Raw genomic sequence first — 27,503 nt, 5'->3', positions numbered from 1 at the left:
CTGGAGAATCTTACAAACATAAGTAGTCATTGCATTCCTGGATAAATAAAAGAAAATGACCACAGCATTGTAGTGGGAAATAAGAGGAAGAACATATAGGAAGATGTGGTTTGTAGTATTGAACTCAGTAAATATTGAGAAAACCAAAAAGTCATCCAAGACAGGACTCAGTCTATAGTACTGAGGTAGACTTAGGACTTAGCATGAAAATAGAAAAAGTAATGCATTTGGCCCATCTCCTTCAAGGTGGTGAAAAGGTAGGACTGTACTTTAGCTTGTGTTAAAGATCTAGTTTGTAGACATGAACTGTCCAAAGCGCACAGACACGAACCAGGAAAGTGTAGCCCGGTGGCTTTTTTTAAGTATAACTTAACGGAACAAAGTCAACAAAACCTCATTAAAAAAAAAAAAATTTTTACAAATCGCAAAGAAGGAGTTCCCGTCGTGGCGCAGTGGTTAACGAATCCGACTAGGAACCATGAGGTTGCGGGTTCGGTCCCTGCCCTTGCTCAGTGGGTTAACGATCCGGTGTTGCCGTGAGCTGTGGTGTAGGTTGCAGACGCGGCTCGGATCCCGTGTTGCTGTGGCTCTGGCGTAGGCCGGTGGCTACAGCTCCGATTCGACCCCTAGCCTGGGAACCTCCATATGCCACGGGAGCGGCCCAAAGAAATAGCAAAAAGACAAATAAATAAATAAATAAAACAAATCGCAAAGAAAAGACTTCAGGATAGTGAGAAAATAAAAGCTAATAGAATAATGTTTTGGAGGACCCTTGTGGCTCAGCAGGTGAAGAACCTGTCATAGTGTCCATGAAGATGCAGGTTCCATCCCTGGCCTCGCTCAGTGGGTTAAGGATCCGGCATCACGGCTCGGATCTGGTGTTGCTGAGGCCGTGATTTAGGTCGGCAGCTGAAGCTCCAATTCGACCCCTAGCTGGGGAACTTACATATGCTGCACCTAATAAGACAAAAATTTAAGATGTGTTTGCATTGCCTAATCTCTGTGGGTGATTTCATTAATTGATTTGACAGTCATTTCAATGTCCAATGCCAAGCGCTGTGCTGGGCAGAGGGAATACAAGATGAATCACGCATGGTTCCCGTGTGCAGCCAGTGAACAGCCTAGAAGAAAATTACTTGCGTCACAAACTGGAACTGTAATGCAGGCCTCCCCTCGATGTGTGGTTGAATGCACTATGATGTTAAGTAATCTTACAAGAACAATACACAGCTGGATGAAATGATGTGTTTAAAGGATTGAGTGTGGTTTGAAAATGTTCTATGCAGCTTAATGAAAAACAAGTTCAGAGAAACAGAAAAATCCTGTTACAGTGTGTAGGTATAGATGGAAAACCTCGACTATCAAATCTAGAAGTGTTTCATCGTTCTTTTCTTTTTTTTTTTTCCTCTTAGAGCATGCGTACTGTATTAAGCCTGATTTTCACCCTCCCAGGGGATGGTGGTGAGCCGGTGGGTATGACATGATAGCCTCTCTCAGTGCCTCCGGCTCCTTGCCTGTAAATGCGGGAGAAGCTGTTTCTCAGTTCCCAGGGGTTTCAAAGACATGCCCTAAACTGCCCCTCATGAAGAGGGTGATTGGGCTTCAACAAAGCCCTTTCCTGAAGCTTCAGCCGTTTCTATAGACACATGTCATAGAGAATAGTCGACATCCTAAAAAGAAGCATTTCTCGTTGGAAAAGTGGTTGCTGGATTTTCTAACCATTGTTTATTCTCACTGGCCAGGTTACCCTTTCCCTACTGCACCTCCTGTGGATCCATTTGCCAAAATCAAAGTGGAGGACTGTGGAAAAACTAAGGGATGCTTTAGGTTGGTAGATCTTCGAGTTGGAAAACTAAAGCTAAGGCATTGACTTACTTCTCAAGGTAGTATTTAAAAATTGCATGCAGTTCACTCTGTCCAGGGGCCTGTCCCCCTTCATAACTTCAGCAGCCTTGCAGCCTGTGCCCAGTGGCTATCCCAAGTGTTGGTCTTAAAGGCCTTGAGCTGTAGCACGCCCCTTGGCACCCCTCGTTCTTCTGTGGTTCATCATTGATGACTATCCACCTGGCTCGTGTGTCTAACCATTTGGCTTATGAAGAAGAATCACATGACCCAGACTATGTCTCTGCCTCTTTGGCCGGGGCATGGGTGGGACAGGTGGTAATAGATGTATCTAAGACCCAATTCCCTTTCAAATCAACGTCATCATTTATGGATAGCTGTATGATACTAACTAGTCATTACACAGCAATTATTGTGTCTAGCTAGTTGCCTCAGAACTAGTGAGTTCTGTCAAGATGCGGTGGACTGGAGCGAGTAGACAGAAGTGTAGACAGTGGGCCTTCAGTCTACATAGCCTTGTTTTGTTGGAAAAGCCTCCTTCTCTAGGAATCCTTTATTTCCTAAAACAAATTGTCCTGGAGTAAAGATTTTGATGATCCCTGCACTGAATGTTTTGAGATATATATATATATATTTTTTTGCCTCAGTACTCAAGGTCTAAGGAGAAAAAATTGAAGTTTTGGACTTTTCTTGAGATTACAAGGGTATTTCTAAGAAATTTTTAAAAATCCAGTGATAGTATTTTCGAGGAAGATGGCCAGCAATGAATCATTCTGGTGATTCAGGGATGTTTTGGGGAAGGGAAGGGAAGGTATTTCCGAGCCCTGCTGGCTTCAGGGGGACTTGCTTTCTGGCCCATGCACCCCTTTTTTAGCTTTCCTCACCCCTTTCAGCTTTTTACCCCAGTTCCCGCGGTCTTGAGCTTACACCTCTTGCTGGCTGCTGAGGGTATCTGCCAGCAGGGCTGCCTGTTCCCCGCCTCTCTCCTGCATCAACACTTAACAGCCTTGCATCCTGGACCTTCACATACCTTCCACCTTAGTTACCGCCCCTACCCACCCCTTGCTACGATTTTCTGTCATTTCTGAAAATAAGTGTAAAACAGTATTCCTCGAACTAGGGCTTGCCAATCCTTAAAGTATCCACACGTCCTCTGTAAGAAAATTTAAATGCCTGTTTTCATCTCAGTGATGCTCCTTAAACAGATTAATGAATACGTAATCGGATTTTCTGGATAACCACCTGGCAGCGCTCTGTACTTGAGTGTCTGAATTGCATTAGCACCAAGGAGCCCAGTGGAGCAAAGGCAAATCTTATAAATAAATGATACATGGTGTGGTGTAGGTCGCTGACGCGGCTTGGATCCCGCGTTGGCTGTGGCTGTGGCGTAGGCCGGCAGCTACAGCTCCAATTCAACCCCTAGCCTGGGAACCTCCACATGCCACGGGTGCAGCCCTAGAAAAGAAAAAAAGACAAAAAGACAAAAAAATTTAAAAAAATAAAAAAATTAAAGTTCCGGGTTTTGTAGTTTAATCTATATTTAATGTGTCCATTTTTCTCAGTTTAATTTTGTAGTTTAACTAAAACTCTGTACGTGAAAAGGATTGGCATATATTTAATTAACAAAACCAATTAAAATTATTAACTCAGAATTTTTTTCTCTATGAGGGATTCAGATATAATTCAATAATAATTAATAGTCGAGAAACTCTAATATGATGGAGAGAAGCCTGGCTAGGGCTGGAGACGCCGGTTCAGTCCTCTTGCCACTCACTATGCAAGTCCCCCGTCCCATCTTGGGACCTCAGCTTATATGGAGAAAAAGAGGAGCAGCTTATGTGTGTGTGGTGTCTCCTGGGTGAAACTGCGGTTTTGAGATCCCAGGCAAGGAACGAATTTACCTGTTTACTTTTTAATATTGCTCAGCATCCTGCCTGACACATAAATACACTCTCTTGATGTATTTCAAATAAGTAGATGAGGAAGCAGTAATACCTGTTTTGATATATCCCATAGATATGGCAAACCAGGCTGTAACGCAGAGACCTGTGACTACTTCCTTAGCTACCGGATGATAGGGGCTGATGTGGAGTTTGAGCTGAGTGCAGACACAGATGGTTGGGTAGCAGTTGGATTCTCTTCTGACAAGAAAATGGTAAGATGCAAACATGACAGAAGTGGATTTTTCTCTTTAGTTTGCCGTGGTACTTTAGATTTCGGAGAACAGGCATGGTGCTGTTTCTCTCCGTGACCCTGCCCCTTCTAAATGGGAGATGCCAATTTCTGGCATTTGATTTTCTTTTTCAAAGCAAAGCAAGAACATTGATCAATGCATTACAACATTTATTAGTTATGGCTCTCTGATTACAAGTTTAAAAGAATTCAAGCTAGCTTCAATGGAGAAGGAAGGGTTGGTTGTAAGAATACAAGGTGTCTCATGGTACCTGTGTTCATTATTTTCACAGCAGTGCTATTAGAGAGCCTCCAGAACTCCATGGCTGATAACAATACGCATTTATTTGTTGCTTACATGTGTATGGATTGGCTGGGACTCCACAGGGCTTGGCTCCAATCCATGAGTTGGATTCAGGTTTTCTTTAATTACGTAGCTACAAAGGCATTTTTTTTTTCCCATGGCCGAGGCAGAAGTGCCAGAGCCATCCAAGCTTATTTCAAACCCATGTTTACATCACATATGCTAATAATATTCCATTGCCTAAAGTAAGTCACACAGCCAAGCCCAGAATGAAGGGGCAGGAAGGTGCACTCCCTCTAGCAAGAGGCCTGGTGCAGGTGTGGCTACAGATGACAACGGGGCAGGGAAGAATCGGGTCCCACAGTTCAGTCATCTGCCGTATGCATGGGCAGGAACAGATCTGGACCTTAGAAGGGACTGTGACCCGGTAATAGGCAGGTCATTGGGAACCCAGGGAGCTGTCCATCCTTTGCCTCTGCTTCTCTCTGTGCCTCTACTGCATTCTTCCCTCTTCATCATCTGCCATTTCCTGTCCCAGGGTGCTTCCCAAACAGCCAGACTTTCTTCGGCCTCTGTACCTTTGCACATGCTGCTGTTCTGTCTAGAGGATGCTTCTTTTTCTTCAGCTGGTCTGTTTTGAAGCTCTTCCAGTGAGAGGAGGGCAGCTCAGGCCAGGGTTACAGCAATGGGAGTGGTGGGAAGGGCTCAAATTTCACATGTATTTTGAAGGTCACATTGACAGGCTTTGCTGTGGATAGGGCATGGATGGTAGGTGGGTGGTAAGAAGAGAATCAGGCTCCAGTCAAAGTGGGTTTGTTTTTGTAGAGGTCACTGGAAGAGTGAGCTTCTCAGTCCAGGCGGGAAGACAAAAGGTCCGGCCAGCAAGACTGCATGGATTCGAATCTATATCACTTAGATTGTACTTTAGGGTCAACAGGAGAAACAGCAGGTGTGTGCCATCCTAGAAGCTGGCTTGCAATGCAGTTGACAGTTTCTTATCCTAGAATGCATTTGTACTCACTGTACAGCTGTTAAGATTAGGGGACTCAGGAGTTCCCACTGTGGCTCAGCAGGTTAAGAACCCAACTAGTATCCATGAGGATGTGGGTTCAATTCTTGGCCTCCCTTGGTGGGTTAAGGATCCAGTGTTGCCACAAGCTGTAGCATAGGTCGAGGCTGTGGCTTGGATCTGGTGGCATTGCTGTGGCTGTGGTGTAGGCTGGCGGCTACAGCTCCGATTCAACCCCTCGCCTGCGAACCTCCATATGCCTCCGGTGTAACCCTAAAAATATAAAAAAGGAAAAAAAAGATTAGGGGACTCAGAGGAGGGAGGTTGGGTGTCAAATTTTATTTTCTGCTCTCTAAAGGCCTTTAAAATATGTCTCTCTTTTCTCCTCCTATTATTCTAAGAAGAAGCAAAGATTAATTTTTTTTTCAAAACCTAATGTAATAGGCAAAGCAAAATGGAACCCTTTTTTTAATAGTCTTTAACTTTTGTTGTAATTGTGCCTAAGCAGCTTTAGGTTCACAGCAAAATTGAAGAGAGGGTACAGAAAATTTCCATGTACCCTGTCCCCACACATGCAGAGTGCCTCTGCCACTACCAGAGCCCTCACAGAGGGGTACGTTTGTCCCAACTCATGAACACCTTTAACTTTTTTGATTTGTTTTGGAAAAAAAATGTAGAACCTACAGACCAGCTGCCAGGATAGCACCATAAACTCCTGTTTCCATGTTTCACCTAGATTCACCGCATGGGAGCTTTTTTATTGTGGTAAAACATACATAACCTAAAATTTACCATTTTAACCACTTTAAAGTATGTAATTCACTGGCATCAATTATATTCATGGTATGGAACCATCACCCCTGTCTGGTTCCAGAACTTTTCCCCAAACCATAACATTTGCCACACACGTTTCCCTCTCTCTACCTCTGCTGCTGCTAATGCTCCTCTGACAGCTACCATTTACTATTTTTAGTATTTTCTGGAAACTTTGAAGATTAAATTGAAGCTGTTACAACCCTTTAACTTTACATATCTCAATGGGTATCACCTAAAATCAAGGACTTTCTTTTTTCATTGCGTAATTTATTAAATTCAGGAAGTTTTAACATAGATGCAATAGTATTATCCAATATACTGTCCATTTTCAAATGTTGCCCTTTGCCCCAATATTATCTGCTATGGAAATTTTTATTTTATAACTCTGGATTCTGTCTAGGAATGCCATGAATTGTCACAGATCTTTTTTTTTTTTTTTACCAGGGGTCAAACCCACACCAGGGCAGCAACCCAAGCCACTGCAGTGACAATGCCAGATCTTTAACCTGCTGAGCCACCAGGGAACTCCATTTGTCATATATTTTTAGTCTTCTTTATTTTAAAGTAGTTTCTTAGCTTTTATTTCTTTTCTTTTTTTTTCAGGGAGGGTGGATCTTTCATGATATTGACCCTTTGAAAGATTACAGACCACTTTTTTTTTGTAAAATGACCTTTAGTTTGGGTTTGTCTAATTGTCTGCTTATGATCAGGTTGGTGTCTGTGTTTTTAGCAGGAGTGCTAGTGAACTGATGAGGTAATTTTCTCTGAAATGCACATCAGGAGGCCCTCCATGTCAGCTATTGTGATGCAGACTCCGGTCATTTGGTCAAAGCTTTTTAATGGCATTTAAAATAATTTTGGGGGTGGGACTTAAATTACAGAGGTGATGGAATGTGTATTTCTGAATGAAATTTCTCTCTAGTAGAAACATTTGCCCAAGATGCACCTTTGACTTTTTTTTCTCCATCCTCTTTCGTGTTAGGGTGGCGACGATGTCATGGCTTGTGTCCATGACGACAACGGCAGGGTCCGCATACAGCACTTCTATAACGTAGGCCAGTGGGCAAAGGAGATTCAGAGGAATCCAGCCAGAGATGAAGAAGGCGTTTTTGAGAACAATCGGGTTACCTGCAGATTTAAACGGCCTGTGAACGTTCCCAGAGAGGAAACAATTGTTGATCTGCACTTGAGTTGGTATTATCTGTTTGCTTGGGGTCCAGCCATTCAGGGTAAGCTTACATTTGGGCATCTGGATTAAACACCAGACATTGCTGTGCTTGTGGTCATTATTTACTGGGCAAAAGAGTGGTAAGCCCTCTGGGTAATATAAAAGAAAAAGGAGATATGATGCTGCCTGCAGAATGTTATAATGGACTTATCCACACGAACACGGAAATGGACAGGTTATACACATGCATAGCTAGAACAAGAGACATGAGATAGTGTATGATGAGCTGTGTGCTTAATGAAACAGATCAGATGTCTGCTCTGTATGGCGTATGGACTCTAACTCTCACAATGGTCTCATTTACTCCTCACCACGCCCTGGAGAATTGTAGGAATTATCATCCTCATTTTAGAGAGATTAAGGAACTTGCTCAAGGCTCTACAGCTACTTAATGGAAGAACTAAAACTCAAACCTAGATCTGCCTGATTCAGAAGTCAGTGAGTACTCTTAACACCTATGCTCTAAATATAAAAATACTGAACAATAGAAAACAGACTGGTGGTTGCCAAAAGTGGGAGTGCAGAAGGAGTGGGATGGTTGGGGAGTCGGGGTTGGTAGATGCAAACTGTTACATTTAGAATGGGTAAGCAATGAGGTCCTGCTGTAGAGCACAGGGAACTAGATCCAGTCTCTTGGGATAGACCATGGTGGAAGATAATATAAGAAAAGGAATGTTTAAGAGTTCCCATCATGGCGCAGCAGAAACAAATCTGACTAGGAACCATGAGGTTGCGGGTTCCATCCCAGGCTTCACTCAGTGGGTTAAGGATCCCACATTGCTGTGGCTGTGGTGCAGGCAGCAGCTGTGGCTCTGATCAGACCCCTAGCCTGGGAACCTCCATATGCCGCAGGTGCGGCTCTAAAAAGACAAAAAAAAAAAAAAAAAAAAGGAAGAAAGAAAAGGAATGTTTATATGTATGTATGACTGGGTCACTTTGCTGTACAGCAGAACTTGGCACAACATTGTAAATCAGCTGTACTTTAATTAACAAAACATCTTGAGCGAAAAAGGGCCTCTGGACACTTCTCTAGAGACTGGCACCAAAGATTTCATTAGTACTCAATTTATGACCATTCTGGTGGTCATAAATCCACCAAATTATCCTATAATTTAGCCCATTACTCCTCAAATTTTAATGAGTACAGGAATTGCCTGGCTATATTGTTAAAATGCAGTTTTTAGTAAGTCCAGGGAAGGGACTGGGATTCTGCATTTCTAATGAGTTGCTCTATTAATGACCTCATTTCGTGTGGCAAGGCTCTTCAGCATTTCCCCCCCAAAAGACCCAGGATATCGAGATACCCTGTGTCTTCAGCATCCCTCTTGGTTCATCAGCCTAATGGTCTGACCAAGAATGGAAGTGAGCCATTCTCAATCCTTGTCTGAGAACTTATTCTGGGAATTGTATCTTTCTCATCAACTACCTCCTGTCTAATCTGATTTTTCCTTCAAATTGTTCCCGTTGACCAGTTGGAGATTCTGTATCTTTTTTTTTTTTTTTTTTTTTTTTGCCTGTTTATAGTTGGGAAGGCATTTGGATACCGCCAGATTTGTGACACTACTTTTCCATTTGCTTATTTCCCAGGTTACCAACAGTGGATCTGCAATTATATCTTAGGAACTTTCAGTACCTTGGGAAATAAGCTGTATCTCAGGCTGGAGAAATGAACCCATTTTATTTTATTTTTTCATTTCCTATGCTTTATTTATTTTTTATTAGCGTAGAGTTGCTTTACAATGTTGTGTTAGTTGCAAGTATACAGCAAAGTAATTCTGTTAGACAAATACTTATAGTCATTCTTTTTCAGATTCTTTTCCCATATAGATTATTATAGAATTATTGAGTAGTTTTCCGTGCTATATAGTAGGTCCTTGTTGGTTGTCTATTTTATATAGAAATGAACTCATTTTAAATGATGAGATTGAGAGTCTCATCTCTGGGTCTGAACGTTGGTTCTGCCCCTTGGTGGCTGTATGTAGCCTTGATCTAAGTTCCAAACCCTAATTTCTTTGTATATGAAGCAGAGATGGTAAGAATAATATTGGCTTCATAGGATTACTGTAAGAATTAAATGAAAACAAGTATTTGAAATTGCTTTACAAATTGGAAAGTACTCTACCTCGGAAGCTTACTTTATTTTTTCTTTTTTTTGTTTTTGTTTTTGTTCTTTAGGGCCATACCCACGGCATATGGAGCTTCCCAGTCTAGGGGTCAAATCAGAGCTGTAGCCGCCAGCCTGCACCAGAGCAACAGCAATGCCAGATCTGAGCCACATCTGTGACTTACACCACAGCTCATGGCAACACCAGATCCTTAACCCACTGAGTGAGGCCAGGGATCGAACCCGCAACCTCATGGTTCCTAGTTGGATTTGTTTCCACTGAGCCACGACAGGAACTCTGAAGCTTGCTTTCTTACATATATGGCGTAATAGCCTAACATTCCAAGCCCTCCCCAAGTCTGATCCTGCTTTGCCTGATCAGCCCTCTCAGGAATTCTGTTGTTGTTCTGTCTCCAAACAAAATAGGCACATCCCTCCCCCACAGACAGGCTTGGGCTTTTCTTGTCCCATGAACACTCTCCTAAGGCCTCTCTAGTGACCAAACCCTGTCCATCTTTTAAGATCTCTCTAAGGGGATAAACTTTGAGCTGAGGCTAGAAGGGGAGATTAGACTTCTCTCAAGGAGGGCATGGGGTGGGAGGGGGTGCATGGTTAAGCCCAGGAATCCATGTAGGTGACCAATGAACAAGGTTAGGGAGGAGAGGTAAGTGGGATCTGTCAAGAGAAAAACTTGTGCCAACCTGAGGAGTTTGGATTGTGCTAAGCAGGAGCCAGCGCAGGCATTGGAGTGCGGGCTTGACATGTCAAGTACGGCACAGCTTCCTAGTGAACAGTACCCTAAAACCCCTCACTCTGGGAGTTTCTGTTGTGGCTCAGAGGAAACAAATCCGACTAGGAGCCAGGAGGTTGCGGGTTCGATCCCTGGCCTTGCTCAGTGGCTTAAGGATCTGGTGTTGCCGTGAGCTGTGCTATAGGTCTCAGATGCAGCTTGGATCTGGCATTGCTGTGGCGGTGGCATAGGCCGCAGCTGTAGCTCCAGTTCGACTGCTAGCCTGGGAACCTCTGTGTGCTATGGGTGCTGCCCTAAAAAACAAAACAAAACAAAACAAACCCACAAAAACAAAAAACAAAAAAACCCTCACTCTGAGCTGTATTTCCAAGACCTTTACACCAAACGCCTTTGCTTTAGCCTCCTTGACCCAGGTTGCATATGCATTAATCCAAAAGTCAGGCCCTTCCTATCAATTTCAGCTTATTAAGTAGCCTTTACATGGAGACTTTCCCTCTTTCCTCTTCTCACCAGGTCAAAAAACTTTTTCCATCAAAGACTTGTTTGGTATCTTAATGCTCTTACTTTCTGTACCATTCCCCAGAACTCTGCCAGACAGACATGCAGACATACAGACACACAGCACAACATACCCTCTCTGGTCTGGCCTGGGCAGGCTACCCCTTTATGTCCCATAGAAAGTGAGAGAGGCTTCCGTCCGTGAAGGACTCCATGTGGTCAGGAGTTGTTAATGAATCCGTATCTAAAAATATATATATATATCTGAAAAAAAAAATAGTAGCTCTTGCTCTTTGAAGTTTTGTTTCATTTTTCTGGGGTTTGCAGATACCATTTTAAATCTGTACCTTTTTTCTATTGCCACTTCCTTTTTCTTTCTTTCCTCTTGAAGGCTCTATCACCCGACATGACATAGACTCACCACCGACTTCAGAGCGTGTTGTCAGTATTTACAAGTATGAGGACATTTTTATGCCATCAGCTGCCTATCAGACCTTCTCCTCTCCGTTCTGTCTGCTTCTCATTGTTGCCCTGACCTTCTACTTACTGATGGGAACCCCTTAACCACAGCTGCAAGGCCAACAAATTCAATGCATTAGAAAGTCTTTTTTTTTTTTTTTTTTTTTTTTTTTTTTTTTTTTTTTTAAATGGCAAACAGTTTTATTGGGGCTGCAGCTGGGAAATCAACGGTTGGATTTGGCCACACGTTCCAGCTCATCCTTCTTCTTGATGGCGTAGGAGTTGGAGGAGCCCTTGGCGGCATTGATGAGCTCATCTGCCAGGCACTCGGCAATGGTCTTGATGTTCCGGAAAGCAGCCTCTCGGGCACCCGTGCACAGCAGCCAGATGGCCTGATTCACACGGCGCAGTGGGGACACGTCCACCGCCTGCCGCCTCACGGTTCCGGCTCGGCCGATGCGGGTTGAGTCCTCCCGGGGGCCGCTGTTGATGATGGCGTTCACCAGGACCTGCAGCGGATTCTCGCCCGTGAGCAGGTGGATGATCTCGAAGGCATGCTTGACGATGCGCACGGTCATGAGCTTCTTGCCGTTGTTTCGGCCGTGCATCATCATGGAGTTGGTGAGGCGCTCCACAATGGGGCACTGGGCCTTGCGGAAGCGCTTGGCGGCATAGCGCCCTGCGCTGTGGGGCAGGTACTTGGCATACTTTTCCTTCACCGCGATGTAATCCTGCAAGGATATGTCATTAATCTGCACATCGTCGGTGCTCCACTTCCCAAAGAGCTTGATGTCTGGGGTCTCCGCCACTGCGGGTGCAGCTGTCTCCCACTCCGTCATCCTAAGACCGCGGCTGAGGCGTCTCTACCGCTTGGCGTGGACCACGCGCCGCCCTGGCACAGACAGGAAGCTAGAAAGTCTTTAGTATATTTTTTAAAAATATGCAGTATAATTTTAGCTTCTGTCGTGTAAAAAAAAAAAGACTCATATGATTTCAGCTTTTTGGAAGAAAGAGCAAGCTTCTTTTCTAATCGAAGAGGATTGTTTCATAATGACCCCATACTTCTGGAAAGTCCTTACAGCTTTTCTAAGCACTCGCTTTCAAATATGGTTTCTCATTTGAGCTTCACAACCTCTCTGAGTTGGTTTGATGGACGTTACTATTGCCATCGTACTGAATGGGACTTAAGACCCAGGAAGGCTCTCTTTTTGTGACCCTCACACTATGTAGCCTTGGCTCCTTGGTCAGATAACACATAGCAAAGCAGAAAAAGCATAGAAACCATGTCTCTAAACAACCTTTACTCTTCCAACTACAGCTCAAGAGTTACTTGGAATAATACTAAAGAGAACCTCATTGGATGGCCCTAGTTCACAGTCAGCCTTTCAGGCAGAAGACCTTTCACATTTACATAGAGCATGAAGGCTTTTGGATACAAAACTAATGAAGAGAATGTTGGAGGTACCAATGATACAAAAATGGTCCATATATATTTGAAATGTCTTTTCGCTTAGTAGCTAAGAGAACACATTTTTCATTGCTGCTCGGAAAGTTAGAAATGGAACTGTGAGTATTCCCAAAGATGTAAAATTGTATTAGTGATAAAAATATGGGCAGTCTTAAAAATTAGAATTTGGACTCTACTACCACTGTACTTATTAAATTAAGGTATTCATGTGTGGTTACAGCTAATTCTGTTGTCAGAGTCAACGGATATTGAGTGTAATTGAACATGTATTATAATAGACAAATCATCTCAAAATTTAAGTCATTCTGATAATAAACTAACATATTTGGAGATTGTGGAGATTTGGAGTAGAAACATTTTAAAGATGACACACACACACCCCCCACTAGTAATGGGAAATGACCCATTGAGTGACCTTACCTAGAGTATCCATTTAAATGTTCAGACTTGTAAACTGGACTGGCAGCCAGCATAGTTTATAACAATGTCTTGACTTAATGCATTTCCTTTTTTCAGAGGACCCCCCAAGTGATTCTTTGTTCCAGCTGTCTGACACAGCCCATTTAGAGGAAAATCATTTATGGGTATAATGACGCTGCTGAGGCATTTCCACTGTAGAGTTCTGGAGTCTCCTGGCCTGCCCCCAGCACTTTAAAGCAGGCTCCAACTTGGTGGGTTTTGTGATGAAACAGCAGTGGAGACTGTGATTTCTGATGTCTTCCTTGGAATCCACGCCAGAGGTGAAAGGCCCCCCCCCCTTGGGGAGAGGTTTTCAAATTCTTCTGGAATGGAACAAAAATATGGAAAACATCCAGATTCTGTGACATTTCACAATGTACCACGTGCATCCAAGGCAATGTAGGAGAAAACAATCCTCACTGCAGATGGAGAGAGGTTAAATGACGTCGGGTGTGATGGATTCAAACTCAAGCTATCTGATTCAAGTCCCCGGCTCCACCTGACTACCCCTGCCTCATAACCAAGCCCCCCAGCCACGCCCGAGGATGGCCTGTGTGTCACCTTCTAAGCTAGAGCGGCCAGTCTAGAGGACACGGACTATGCAGGCACCCACCTTGTAAATAAGAAAGTGAATATTTTTCTATTTCACTCTCTTGCGTGTACAAATATTTCAGCTATAAATAGGTTAAAACTAAAGTGAGACCTGAGCTAGTCTCTGTAGCAGGCAGGGAAGGAATACATTAAAGGGATTTTCCTTCTGCTTACATTTCAAGTCAAGCTAATTGTTTCATGACTTGATTTTACCTGGGTTACCATTTGTGCATATTTGTGCTTAGAACGTCCAGAGATTTCTCATCTCCATTAGTGTCACAGGCAAACTACTTTGATTACCTGCACTGTCATCTTTTGTCATCACTCCTCACTTGCTCTGTGCCAATAAGACCTAATTGCTCTCAGTGCTTCAGACCTGCATTCTCACCTCTTCCAATGTTCTCTGTGCTCAGACACGCTCCACTTGCTGAGCTTACTGAACTCCTGTGCATCTTTCAGGTCACAGCCGAAGTATTTTTTCCTCCAATCTCCTGGACTAAGTAGGAGACCCCCATAGGACACTGAGCTTCCCCATTATAGTTCTCATCACACTTTCCTGTAATTGCTGGTTCAACTCCCCTGCTAACTCCCTAACCCAGGGACCATTCCCTGTTACTCCTCATTGTAGCAGACCCTACTACATAGTAGGTACTTAGCAAACATTTGTTGAGTGAATAAGTAAATAATACTTTACTTTTATGGCAGGTTGGTTTGGTTCAGAAAGCTTGTATTTCATACACATTGCCAGACTAGCCGGCATTTTTATATTCTTCTACCCATGATCATTCCTTTAGCAAACACTGAACTTTTGTCTTTTGAAACAGCGATAGAAAGAGCTTTAGTTACAGTGCCGTTTTGCCTTGTAAATAGCTGACAGTATTTTTTTTCCTTTTTGCTTTTTTAGGGCCGCGCCCATGGCACATGGAAGTTCCCAGGCTAGGGGTTGAATCAGACCTGTAGCCACTGGCCTACACCACAGCTAAAGCAATGCCAGATCCAAGCCGAGTCTACAACCTACATCAAAGCTCACGGCAACGCAGGATCCATTAACCCACTGAGTGAGGCCAGGTATCAAACCCGCATCCTCATGGATGCTAGTCAGGTTTGTTACCACTGAGTCACGACAGGAACTCCAATAGTTGACATTTTAAACAATTATTGTTCAGAAATGAGAATTCAAAGACCAGAGATGCAGAACAGCATTTAACCATCATCTCAGAGAATCTTCAATTTATAGACACCGTGAAGTTAAAACTCTGTAGACTCCAATTTCATTCATTCTTACCTAATATAGGAGAATCAACTTCTATTTTATCCCCGTATTCCATTTTCTAACTTAGTACTTGTTACAAGGGAGATACCAAACCAATGTGTTTTTTTAAATGCCTACGTGGGATAATAATGCTCGCTAAATGTATTTAGTACTATTCTAAGCACTTTACATGGATTAACCGATTTAATCCTCACAACAACCACTGGGAGCAGATTCTATTATTAGTCCAATTTTGCAGATGAAAAAACTGAAGCTAGGCATTTGGCATAAATTCCCAATGCTGGCAAGGACTTCAGACACCATTTTATCCAATGGGCTTCTTTTTAAAAGGAGCAGCTGAAACGTAGGGAGGTGATGTGATTTCTGTCATGCACATTCATTAAAACTTTTATTAAATGGAACTCACTGTTCACACTTAAGTTAGCCAGGTGCTTCCTCTCTCCCCCCCCCCACCCATTTAGTGGTTTACACTGAATGGGAGGACTTTTATAGTTATAGTCGAGGAAAAGGGTATGTTTTATTAGTTACAATCAGCTTTTTTTCATCTTAAAAAGATTTTGATTTTTTTATTTCACCAGTCATTTTAGTGCTTTTTAATAGTTTTTAAAAACTAATACACAGACAGACAAGCCTAGAATGTCTTTGTCTTGGCTCATTTTTGAAAGGACTTACCTTTCAAAAATCGGATCTTCTCCCTTGGAGGCCAGTGCCCTTTCTTTGCTCTGCTGTGTCGCAACAGTGAATTTGTAAACACGGTTTCAGACAAAATTCAGAAGCCATGTTTCATTGTCTTAAGTTGGCCTTTGCCATTAAGGAAATGAGGAAGCTTGGACAACTCAGGGATGGATTTCCATCCTACATGGTTTTTACTGCTGTTTCTGTAATTACGTTTACAGCCTGTATTCAGGATTTTGTGCTTAAGAGATATCACCACTGAGCTTGTGTGACATCGTTGGTTCTAGCCTATGGGACAGCAAAGTTTTCCTGTAAAGGGCCAGACGGTAAATATTATAGGCTTTGCAGTCTCTCTTTCAGCTGTTTAACTCTGTCCCAGATAATACATAAACCAGTGAGCCTGGCTGTGTTGCAGTACAACTTAATGGACACTGACGTTTGAATCTCATATCACTTTTACATGTCACACATATTTTTGTTTCCATCACAAAAATGTTTTTTAATGTAAAAACCATTCTTAGCTTGCAGACCCTACAAAAACAGGCAGCACATTGGGTATGGCCTTGCTCTCCGCTGAGAGACACACCCCAGTGTCATGATCCGTGGTAAAGGACACTGTCAGTAATGTAGCACTGGTTAATTGTAAAAATATCAATGTTTGTAATTTGCTCAAAAAATAAATGACTTGATTGATCATTATCTTGATAATGCAGTCCCATTAGAATTTGCATTCTAATATATTTCCCGAAGTTGATGCAGAAGAGATGGCAGTAAAGTTGGAGCTAATAAGCAGCAGTTTTATTTTGCTTAAGGTGTGGAAACCTTGAACCACTTTTGCTGTTGAATTGCTCTTCATGGTGGGGATTACGCTTGACCCTTGAACATTGCAGGGAGTCAGGGGCACTGACCCTCCAGGCGGTGGAAAATCCACCTATAATTCTACTAAGCCCTATGAATATGCTGTTCCCATGTCCGTGGTTCCTCCTTCCATGGTCCTGCCCAAGGATTTAACCACCCTTGCTTCACGTAGTACTGTAGTATTTACTATTGAAAAAAGTCTGTATGTATGTGGACCTGCACAATTCAAAGGTGTGCTGTTCAAGGGTCATCTGTACAACGTTTCAGACTATTTTATTTTCCTCCTCTAGATGACTCTTAGTATGGCTGAGCACTTTTTTGTGCACTATTTCATTTATTCCTCCTAGCAACTCTATGCACTAAATATTTTTATTCCTCTATTACAGATGAGAAAACTAGGATTTAGGGATATTAAGAGATAAGATTGTGTCTTGTTCTTTTTTTTTCTTTTCCTTTTTTTTGTTTCCTTTTGACAGCGCCTGCAGCATGTGGAAGTTCCCCGGCCAGGGATGGAACCCATACCACAGCAGTGACCGGAACTGGGGCAGTGACAACACCAGGTCCTTAACCCACTGAGCCTCAGAGAAATTCCTCCTCTAGACAGTTTTTAAGTATTATCTAAATCTATTGCATCCTCAGGATGGGAGAGTTTTACACATGTGACTATGGCATCACCTTGTATATCACAATGGAAACATGTTTGAGAACTGTTAACAGTAGGCCAGATGCTGAGATGTGTACACTTTGCTGTATAAAATTGTATTGTATGTCCTTGTTCTCTAAACAGAATTGGTGATGTTTAGTGAACAGTTTGATTATTCTCAGTGTGTTTGTATATACATATATTTGTACATACATGATGAGGTCTGTGTGTATTTATACATAAATGCATACACACACACACACACACACACACACATATATATATACACACATTCCATGACCATTTGAAAGTCTTTGTCAGGGTTATTTCTGTTTCTGATCTCTCAAATACTTTAAAACTCAAGAGATAAAGCCTTGTGTGAATTACAGGCAAAACTGCTCTTGAGTTTATAGTCATTTAGTTTGTAGAAAGGATTCCTGGATCCTTTATTAAGGCTTGCCTCCTCTGTTCAGCATTATATGATGTGTAAAGAACATATACAGTATCACTGTTGAGTTTGACTTTTCTATACTGTTAGTTCAGAAACTGAGACTAGTGTTAGCTGAGTAAATGGCATGTTGATGCAACCTATCCAGGTTTTGTATCTAATTAGATTCCTTCAGTTATTTAGTTTCAAGTTGGACTTGGTTGATTTTATATTTAATAGTTGACTTGAGTAGAAATTCCTTTTCATGAAAATAGTAGCTACTGTAATTTTATTTTATTTATTTTATTTTATTTGGCTTTTTAGGGCCACACCTGTGGCATATGGAGGTTCCCAGGCTAGGAGTCAAATCAGAGCTGCAACTGCCAGCCTACGCCACAGCCACAGCAAGGAGAGATCCGAGCCATGTCTGTGACCTACAGCACAGCTCATGGCAACACCGGATCCTTAACCCACTGAGCGAGGCCGAGGATCAGACCCACATCCTTATGGATACCAGCTGGGTTCATAACCCACTGAGCTATGACAGGAACTCCTGTCATTTTAAATATGACTAAAAGTTTGAGTTATCAAGCTCTTTGGGATTTTTCACTTAAATTGTACTGATATCCAACTAATGTTTCTGTCTCCATCCCCCCCCCCCCCCCCGGATATTTGCTGTCAGGCAAGTAGCTGTTCAGTTTCATTCTTCTGGAGAGCAGTTGATTCTCTAGGGTTACGGGGTGGTTGATCACTAAAGCTGTTACCATTTCATCAGACAGAATAGGTCCTGGCCACCTGGAAGAGTAAATGCAGCCTCTCCACATGCCTTATTTCCCCAGATGCGCTGATATGCTAGAACAATCTGGCTCCAGGGGTATTAATATACTTTTTTGAGACTGTCTATAAAATACTCTTTTATAAGAACTATGCCTTTAAATAGACATTGATGGGTTATATTTGTTTTATAATAATTGTGTACCTAATGTTCAATCGTGATTGATTTTGAGATTTATGTATATTTATAAGCTTGTCCTATGTGGATTTTTACTCTAAGATGTGTGGTACCTTACTAATAAAGACATGGATTTCTATTTATGTAGAGCAATTGTAGCAGTATTCCTAGAAGCTACCTAAAAGATTGTTCTGCCCATATGCTATCACAAATACTTCTCTCTTTAGAGGACTATGTTAGTTATAGTTAGAATGTATTAACTAGATTTAAACTTTAAAATATAAATTCTCAACATGGTTTGAAATTCTTCCTGTTGATGTAATTAAAGTTTCTAATTCCGTATGGCTTTGCCCTGGTGCATTTTTGGTTTTCTATTTGTTTTACAACCTTTTATCAGTAAAGTGCCCCTGAAGTTACAAACCTTGGAGAAGATGACAGCCTGTCTTTCTGAAAAAGAAGAAAAGTCATGTTGCAGCAGTCAGGTAAAATTCCTTGCAGAGAAACAGTTTGCTAAAGAAATCTATATTTAGAGCCTCAGCTTAATACCTCTATCAATTAGTAAATGGAAGCCTGTAATCCCATGTAAAGTGTATTTGTTGGCTAATAATGCATAGCGAGCTCTGAAAGTGTCAACTGTGAGCCTTACTGGTAACTAAAGGAATGGAAATTGCAAAAGGTAGGAGTTGAACTGCTTGAGAAACTGGGCCTAGGTTGAGAAATGCAAGGAATGTCGTGTTAAGAAAAAATTAGCATTACCACATTCTGCATGATCAGACTCTAATCCTCACCCCTCTAAAAACAAATATTTTGTTATTTTTTGGTATCTGAAGTGTTCACTATGGTACTTATTTTGCAATATTCTCAGTGGGTGGTCCAGCCAGCAGACTTGACCCTGGCTGATGTTTGACTTGGAAATTTCTTAGGGCTCAGTCCCAGGTTCAAGGGCCAGGAGATGAGCTGTAAGAAGAGACTGCTGGAGTGGAGTGGACACAAAAGTCACCTACATCCAAGAGGTCAAGAAGCATTAACCACTTGTTCATTTATTCAATAAATATTTATTAAGGACTCTCATGTGCCAATCCCTAGTCTAGACAGTACCCACTGGGGTAGGTCAGGGAGGGCTCCAGGAAGAACAGCTCTTGATTTCTGCCCCAAGAGGCTCACAGCCTACCCGGGGAGTCAGATACATCAATACCATAATACTTCTTGGTGACCACAGTGTAAAGAAATGTTCAGGTGTGGTGCAAACCTGGAGTAGGAATCCTCCCCACTCCCAGGCAACCAGGAAAGCAGGTGGTGGTACTAAGGCTGACTCCTTGAAGGAAAGAATAGAAGTGAAGCAGGCAAAAGAAGCATCTCCAGGAAAGAGGAAACAACCTCAGAAGAAAGACCAGCAGGATGTGTATAGGAACCACTGTCAGTTAGCAAGGTTTATATAAGTTTCCTACTGCTGCTGTAATAAGTCGCCATAAATTTAGTGGCTTAAAACAGCAGAAATGTATTATCTTGCACTTCTGGAGGCCAGAGATCTGAACTGGATCGGATGAAGCTAAAATCAAGGTGTTGGCAGGGCTGGTTTCTTTTGGAAACTCCAGGAGAGCATACTTCCTTGGATCTTGCAGTTTGTGGTAGCTGTGGGCATTCCTTGGCCAAAGGCCTTGAGGCCGCAATGTCTGCCTTTGTGGTTGGAGAGGTCAGAAGGCTTCTCTTCTTGGTAGTCTAATCTCTCTCCCTTCCCCCAAAAAGATACTTAGAATTATACTTAGGCCCCATCTATATAATCCAGAATAATCTCCCCATATTGAAATCGTTAAGCTAATTATATCTGCAAAAGTGCCAGTAATGTTCTAGGGATTAGGACCTGGATATCTATGAGGGCCACCCAAGTGCTGGAGGATAAAGGATGAGGCAGGAAGTGGGGAGGGGTGAGTGTGGTCCCGTCACTGAAGTCGTAATAAAGAGCTTGGACATCTTCCCTCAGGGTAAGGAGGCTTCGAAGGGATCAGATTGTGTATTAGAAAGCTCACTCAGAATTCTCTTGTTTTGCCATGGGTCAAGGATCCAGTGTTGTCACTGCAGCAGCATGGGTCACTACTGTGGTGCAGGTTCGATCCCTGGCCCAGAAACTTCCACATGCCTCAGGTGTGGCCAGAAAAAGAAAGAAAGAAAGAAAGAGGAAAAAGAAAAGAAAAAAGGATCATGCTGGCTGCAATGTAGAGACTTGATTAGAGTGGAGCGAGAGGGCAGACAGAGGGCCCAGCCAGAGGTTGCAGTGACATCAGCATGGTACCAAGTGTGTGCAAACAAGTAACGCTTAGGATTCAAAAACAGCAGGATGTATATGGGCTTAGTGAAAGAAAGTGGTAACTCATATCTGGAATCTGAAGGCATGTCAGTTTGATTACATTTTCACACAGCCTCTCCTTCCGCGCTGTATATACCACTTTAGACATCACGTACACAGTCCACTGTGAGCACCGGGTTTTGTATAAAGCAGGTGCTTATTAAGACTCAGCAAAGACTCTAAGATAGATACAATGTCCTGGAGAATCCTTTCTGTGCTGTGCTTGTGTTATCTTTGGGGTGGATATCTTGGGAGTCAGTGAACATTGACTGTTGTTTAAGAGCTGTGTCTTGGCTTCTTCAAGACAAAATGAAGGGTCACCCTGAGAGTTACTGTCAGATTCTCATGGCGTCCCAGGCTCTGTGCTGCTGCTTTTAACACACTCTCCCCTTTCATCCTCACAGGCCTCAGTGATGTGACATAGGTATCATTTTATCAGCCAGAATGCTTTCTGTTGCAGGAAATGTAAAACTGAACTGAAACTGGCTTAATGGTTAGGAAACTCATTGGTTCATGCAACAGAAAGGCCAAAGGCAGTGTGGTCAGCTTGATTCACTCTTCTGAATCTATTTCACCTCCACTGTATCCTGGATGCCTGCAAAGGCTGTTTTTCCTTGAGGTGGTTGGAGTGAGTTGCAGTGTGGGACCAACAAAGAAAACTCAGGTAGGCTTGCATTTTGCAGATGCCTTAAAAGCACATGCTCTGTGAGCTAGAGAGTTGAGTGGACTCTGTCTTTCCCAAATTTAGTTTGTAGGTCCTACATCCCAGTATTTTTTCTTTTCTTTCTTTTTTTTTTTTTCTTTTGTCCTTTCAGGGCCGCACCCGAGGCATATAGAGGTTCCCAGGCTAGGGGTCTAATTGGAGCTGTAGCCACCGGCCTATGCCAGAGCCACAGCAATGCCAGACCTGAGCAGTGTCTGCGACCCACACTGCAGCTCACGGCAACGCTGGATCCATAACCCACCAAGCGAGGCCAGGGATCAAACCCGCAACATCATGGTTCCTAATCAGATTCGTTTCCACTGTGCCACGACAGGAACTCTTACATTCCAGTGTTTTAATTTTTCTCTGTTCTCAATCCTAGAAACACACAACAGAAACATTCCCAGCATTTCAATTCTGTTTCTCACAGGAAGCACAAACAAGCTTTTTTGAAAGGATAGCAAATCATGTATCCACTTGTTCAGCAAACACAGAGTTTGTACTCTGTACTCCGAATGGCCCATGCTGTGTCAGGTGCTGGGAACACAGAAATGAAGCAAACCCATGGAAACCACTGACTTTGACTGCAAAGTAGAGAATACAGTCACAGCAAGGTGAACAAAATCCTATAGGAACCCAGCCTTGCGTTAGGCCATATAAGTGTTAGTCTGCTTAGTTTCTGTTGCTTCAGCTTCATTTCTCTTAGTTCCTTTCTTGACTAGAAATTCTGTCAGAACCTGTCAGTTCTCTTGCTTTGGCCATTAGAACAGTTTTGAAATGGTCAGGAATTTTGCCTTTCATTGAGACTCAAAAGCAGTGCACGATGATAGGGCACTTTTGATTTGTTGATCTGGGGCCCCAAACACAATTTAGGCAACATTACCCCACCCCCGCTTATCCAATGCATACCCATGTCAGGTTCTGTTTGCATCCAATGATGGATGCTTTTGCTGTGTTACATGGGATCTTTAGGAAGAGAACCAAATCTTTGGTTGGAGGAGGACAGAGAGGATGGCTTGGTCTTTGTTCTCTCACTGTCCGTTCGGATGGGTTTTGTGGTTAGAGGACTGAAGGTCAGACATGGAAGGAACTCTTCATGAGAAGAGTTATAATACACTGAGCACAAGACACCTGCTTTAGGGCTTGGGTTCCCAAGGATCACAGAGTCTTCAAGTCAGGGAGAAGGATTTTTTTCCCATTTCTGAGTGGAACCCTGCATTGGCACCCTAATGCTTTGCCTTCTAAACCCAGAGGATTAGAAATTTGGGAATATTCATGATCTGGGAATAGTGACACAGGCTCTGGCAATCTTATGATGGGTACTGAGCTCAAGGAGCTATGTGGGCAGTAGGGTGGACACAGAGGGGTTGGTGTTTAGCTCCTGGCTACAGGTACATAGGAGAGGTACCCTCATTGGGACTCCCTGGAGATTACTGAGAACTTTTTGGGAGGGAGACTGAGGCATCATTCTTATATAAATGGGAGCTTAAGTCAGTGTAAAAAGGTTACTGAAAGCAAACGTGACCATAATTTGTAATCATAATTTCGGCAGCCCCAGACAAAGTAGTTAGGAAGCAAAGCAAAACGGAGGACAACTGCAGCAAAATATTTGCAGAGTTAAAAGTTCAAAGATCACTTGAAAAACAAGAACTGTGATCCGAAACCCAAAAATGAGCTAGAAAGGAGTTACTTTTTCTTTCGTTTTAAAATTTATTGACAACAGAAGAGGGATAACCTGCAGAGTTTCAAAGCGCTCACATTATGAATACTCGGTAAAGGAATTCCTCTCTCCCTCCTTTCTTCCTTCTTCTTCCTCTTCCTCCCCTTCCTCCTCTCCTTCCTCTTCCTCTTCTTTCCCTTCCCCACTTCCTCTATCTCTCTCTTCTAAATAAAAATGCTGTCCAAGGTGTTTTTATAAGTAGTAGGCTTGGATCCCAGGACCTTTCCAAGGGGAGAACAGGAGCATCCTGTACTGTCCCAGAGCTTCCTTTTTCTGTTCTAACACAGGAGTTTCTGTTATTACTCCATGTGTCAGAGGGAAAATTGGGATTGGGGGCTTAACTGACCTGACCTCAGGTCTCGAAATAGTAGCAGTTTGAGACTCTGACTTAGAGCTCTTTTAGGAGTTAAATTGCTCCTGCACTGACACCTACATGGTTGTCAACAATAGGTGCACATTACTCTTCTGAAGAGCTTTAAAAAATATACCAAAGGATCTCTTGTCAGACCCATTAATTGGCTGAGCAGGTAAGAAGAGACTTAGGAGCCAAACTCTGAGTTTGAATCCTGCCTCTGCCACTTACTAGCTGTTTACCTGGACAAGGTACTTTACTTCTTTGTGCCTCAGTTTTTCTTTTTGTAAAGTAGGGATGAGAACACCGCCTCCTTTGTAGGGTTGTTCTAAGGATTAAATGAGTTGATGAGAATAAAACATTTGTAGCAGGGTCTGCCGTGTGGGAATCACTATTTAAAATCCTGCCAAACGCATCAGGGCAAACACTATAAGTGTTTATTAAGTAAATCAACAAAATAGAATCTGGTGATCAGTCTTTTATAAGTAGTCCCTCGCGGATTGTAATGAGCAGCCTGGGTTTTAAATCTGTGAATGTAGTGCCTCTTTGGGGATTCCGCCTGACGAAAAATTGGCATTAACTACTGAATGAAGGAGTTTCGGGGTGGGGGTGGGGTCTTGTGTTTTTTTTTTTTTTTTTTTTTTAATGACTATTCAGGGTATTTTTTGGAAAGGTTATCTGACATTTCCCCCTACCTTGTGACTAACATTGAGCTAGTATACATTGCTCTTATACTGTATTTGGTGGGGAGTAGTCTTTTTTGTTGTTGTGGTCTCATAAGATGTTGTGCCCAGAAACCTGTTACCTGGATTCCTCAGGGACCAATGAGCGAAGGGAACCCGAGGGCAAAGGAACGCGCTCTATTCTCTCTGGGAGTTGTAGTCCCCTAAAGGGCCTATAAGCGCACAATGGCCAGCTAGGAACTATAATTCCCATAATGCCGCGCATTGCCCGTCCTCCATCTCTCCCTGAGCTCCCTCCCGGCTTCCCAGTACCGCCTCTTGGCGGCTGCAGAGGTACCATGGCCGACGACGGCGGCGGCCCTGACGAGGCGCCCAGTCCGCGGGGCTCCCCGGGTCGGGCGCCGCGAGTTCAGCGTGCGGTCGGGCCAGGCAGCGGCGGCGGCTGCGGGGAGACCCCGCGGACGGCGGCACTGGCGCTGCGCTTCGACAAGCCCATCAAGCAGGCCTTCTACAACACCGGGGCGGTGCTGTTCGTGTGCCTGTGCTGCGGCGCTGCAGTGCTTGTCTACTTCATCCTCGAGGCCTTTCTGCGGCCGCTGCTGTGGGCGGTGCTGTGCGGCACCTTCCTGCACCCTTTCAAGAGTTCGCTGACGCGCCTGGGCCGCCACTGGCTACAGCGCCTGCATCGCTCGCACACGCCCATCGTGCTGGCCGCACTGCTGCTGCCACTCTGCTTCGCCGACTATGGCGTGGAGGCCCTGGGTGAGCAGGCGCTGCGCCGCCGCCGCCTGCTGCTGCTGCTTGGCGCCGGCGGCCCTCTCCTCTACGGCCTCTACAGTCTGGGCAGCTACCTGGGCGTGCAGGTGCTGCTGGTGCACGTCGGCGTTCTCATCTGCCGCGGGCTGGACTATTTCAGCAGCCTGTGGGTGAGTGAGCTTCGGCCGGGGGCCTCGGCTGTCCCCGCGGGCCTGCGTTCTCTTCACCACTCCCCCCAGTTCGCTGGCGTGCGAGTCTGCGGTCCCTTCGCACTCTGTAAGGGCGGCCAAAGGTCCACACGTGCAGGGCGGACACTGTTCGTCTTTGCCTTCTTTCCCGTGCGCGGGAGGAACTTTGCGCCCTTCCTCCCAAAGTGAGGGCGGGTGTAGTTTGAAACAGCCTCCCGGTCCCCAGCCCCTTTCATAGCCAGCCCTCTTAGCGGGACGTCTTCCCTGCGGGGAATCGCTGTTCCGCTTTGCAGTGCATCGACGGGTGGACAAGAATTTACTTCTGATCGGGGAGAGCGGGGCTCTAGCCGTCTTTATTTCTGCTCACCGGGGACTTTCCTGGGTGTTGGAACTGGAAGGGACCTTAGATATCCTAGTCCAACCTGTTATGCTACAGATAGGAGAGGTGACTTCTTACTAGCTAAGGCTAGTTAGGGACAAAGAGAGGAATGGATGACGCAGGTTTCTCAAGTCCTACAACAGAACTTTCTTAATAGTTCAGAGCTGCCTCTCAGTTCAGGTGATTTCAGTATATTTCGTGCCAGAGCATTGGGTGCTGAGCCTCCGGGGCCGCTTCTTCGCCACACTATTCTTGGGAATTACTTTTGTTGTGCAGGAACTGCTGTGTGACATCACATTTTCTCCCGTCTGAATTACTTAAGTAGTCTGGGTGAAGGATAGGTATATTTGTGATTCTTGGATCATCCTGAGCTTATTCTTAGAAAATTAAGGAGCTTTTTAGAATTGGAAGGGATTTCCTAACTCAGACCATATTGTAAATTAGTCATATATTTCACCGCGGACAAATATCAGTGGATATTTAATGCATAAGAATACTATTAAATCAATAATCAGTACCATTTAAAAAATATATTCACTTTTGTTAGTGTTCAGTGCACCTGGATATCAGGCTGCAGAATAATTCTCCTTACTGTCAAGCAGGTTTTTGACTTGCCTGAGGTTATTGACAGAGTTGGTGATTGATTCCAGAACTCCTGTCTTCTCTTGCTCTTTATCAGTACAGCCTCCCAGTTCAAATTAAAAGTTGAGTATATTGTTAGGTACTGGGCGTTTTGAGGGGTTTAAAAGGAGAAAGATGCAGGCTCTGTCTTCAAGGTCCATATTACCGTATTTGAGAGCATATTCTTATGGAGAAGACAGTCACACAAATACATGTTCATTACCCACCAATTTTGGGCCAGCAAGGTATTGTGGAGCACTTCATCCATAATTTTGGGATGCTGCCTGTATGCGCAACTGCTCAGCGATCAGCCAGAATCCTTGGCCTCCAATAGGCCTGAGTTATTTCAATTTTGGTAGGAGGGAGGGGTGTGGAACCACCCCCTTTCACCTCTTGGGGCTTGATAGATTGTCTGGTGGAAATGATCCTAGAATTAATTTATTCTTTATTGCCTAAAGCCTACCACTCTTCAGGAGCCGTTTCTGAGATCCTGAGAACGTGATTACCCTAAAGTTGCTCAGACTTTGAACAAATCCAAGGTTCACATTTATGGAGTCCCAGCTCCGTGTTACTTTCACCTTGTTTCACAATTCACTTAAGTTGATTGTCTCTTACACAGAAGGCAGAATACTATATGCCGTTCAGAAATATAAAGATTACTATAACTCGATTCCTACCCTCAAGAAGTTCAATCTTGTCAAATTGAGACATTTATAGATTCTGCTAACATTTTGACTGTTGACACTGCGGTTTACTGTAAATTGCTGTCGGCAAGACCAAGTAGAACATCCATCAAATTACAGCAAATTAGGGAAGAAAGACCTAACATGTATGAACAGTATTTTCATAGTAAGGTAAGAATTGAATGCATGGGTAAATTGGTGTGATTACTAGAAACTGGCACATTTCTGCTAGTCACTCTCAGATAGTAGAAAGAAATGAGGAATTGAGTAATTGTGAAAAAGTGCCTGTAGCTCAGTTTGTGTAGCATGAAAATAAACCTCCATCCTTGTGTTTTATTTAAATGCCCTTGTATGGGTTGTGGATGAGCAGAAGAGAAGTAAGGGCCAAGACTGATTAGGTTAGGCAGGGGTAGGCAGGTCAAGACAATGATTTTAAAAAGGTTTGTTACTCAGCTGTTTGACAAAGGTGATGGGGGCAAGGGAGGAAGGGGTAAAAATACCCATTAAGGAAGACAGTGTGAGTTTATTAGAAGCCAGTAGGGAGT

At 43.5% G+C, this 27,503-nt stretch overlaps 3 protein-coding genes across 17 annotated transcripts in view; 2 read left to right on the top strand and 1 right to left on the bottom strand.

Moving 5' to 3' along the window:
• The window catches only part of FRRS1L (ferric chelate reductase 1 like), a 33,635-nt gene extending 14,764 nt beyond the window's left edge, over positions 1-18,871 (top strand). Inside the window, exons 2-8 of one of the 8 annotated variants that reach the window (XR_014803472.1) lie at positions 1,743-1,827; positions 3,859-3,997; positions 7,126-7,372; positions 11,116-11,326; positions 12,097-12,644; positions 13,168-14,636; positions 17,933-18,871. Coding sequence is in view for 4 of the 8 variants with exons in the window: in XM_084956153.1 (XP_084812279.1) it covers positions 1,743-1,827; positions 3,859-3,997; positions 7,126-7,372; positions 11,116-11,288 (644 nt within the window). In the remaining 4 variants the exon portion in view is untranslated. 8 annotated transcript variants of the gene reach the window in all.
• Positions 11,334-12,093, bottom strand: LOC146407141 (small ribosomal subunit protein uS7). The gene has a single exon (XM_085019300.1). The coding sequence runs from the start codon at positions 12,020-12,022 to the stop codon at positions 11,408-11,410; it is 615 nt and encodes a 204-aa protein (XP_084875426.1). The 5' UTR covers positions 12,023-12,093; the 3' UTR covers positions 11,334-11,407.
• A 5,704-nt stretch (positions 18,872-24,575) lies between the features above and the next one.
• TMEM245 (transmembrane protein 245) overlaps positions 24,576-27,503 on the top strand; it is a 96,676-nt gene continuing 93,748 nt past the window's right edge. For 5 of the 8 annotated variants that reach the window (XR_014825196.1, XR_014825190.1, XR_014825201.1 and 2 more), the window contains exon 1: positions 24,576-25,257. Coding sequence is in view for 4 of the 8 variants with exons in the window: in XM_021067267.2 (XP_020922926.2) it covers positions 24,586-25,257 (672 nt within the window). In the remaining 4 variants the exon portion in view is untranslated. The remainder of the gene's footprint in view (positions 25,258-27,503) is intronic. The other 3 variants (XR_014825200.1, XM_084992138.1, XM_084992133.1) reach the window with 1 other exon arrangement.

The sequence above is a fragment of the Sus scrofa genome, chromosome 1 (assembly GCF_054392235.1).
Source record: "Sus scrofa isolate SSC_HxYL_T2T_F1_AM1 chromosome 1, Sscrofa_HxYL_maternal_Yorkshire_Landrace_v2.0, whole genome shotgun sequence".
Lineage (NCBI taxonomy): Eukaryota > Metazoa > Chordata > Mammalia > Artiodactyla > Suidae > Sus > Sus scrofa.
Note: the sequence above shows the minus strand (reverse complement) of the source record. Positions and strands in the feature narration are given on the sequence as shown.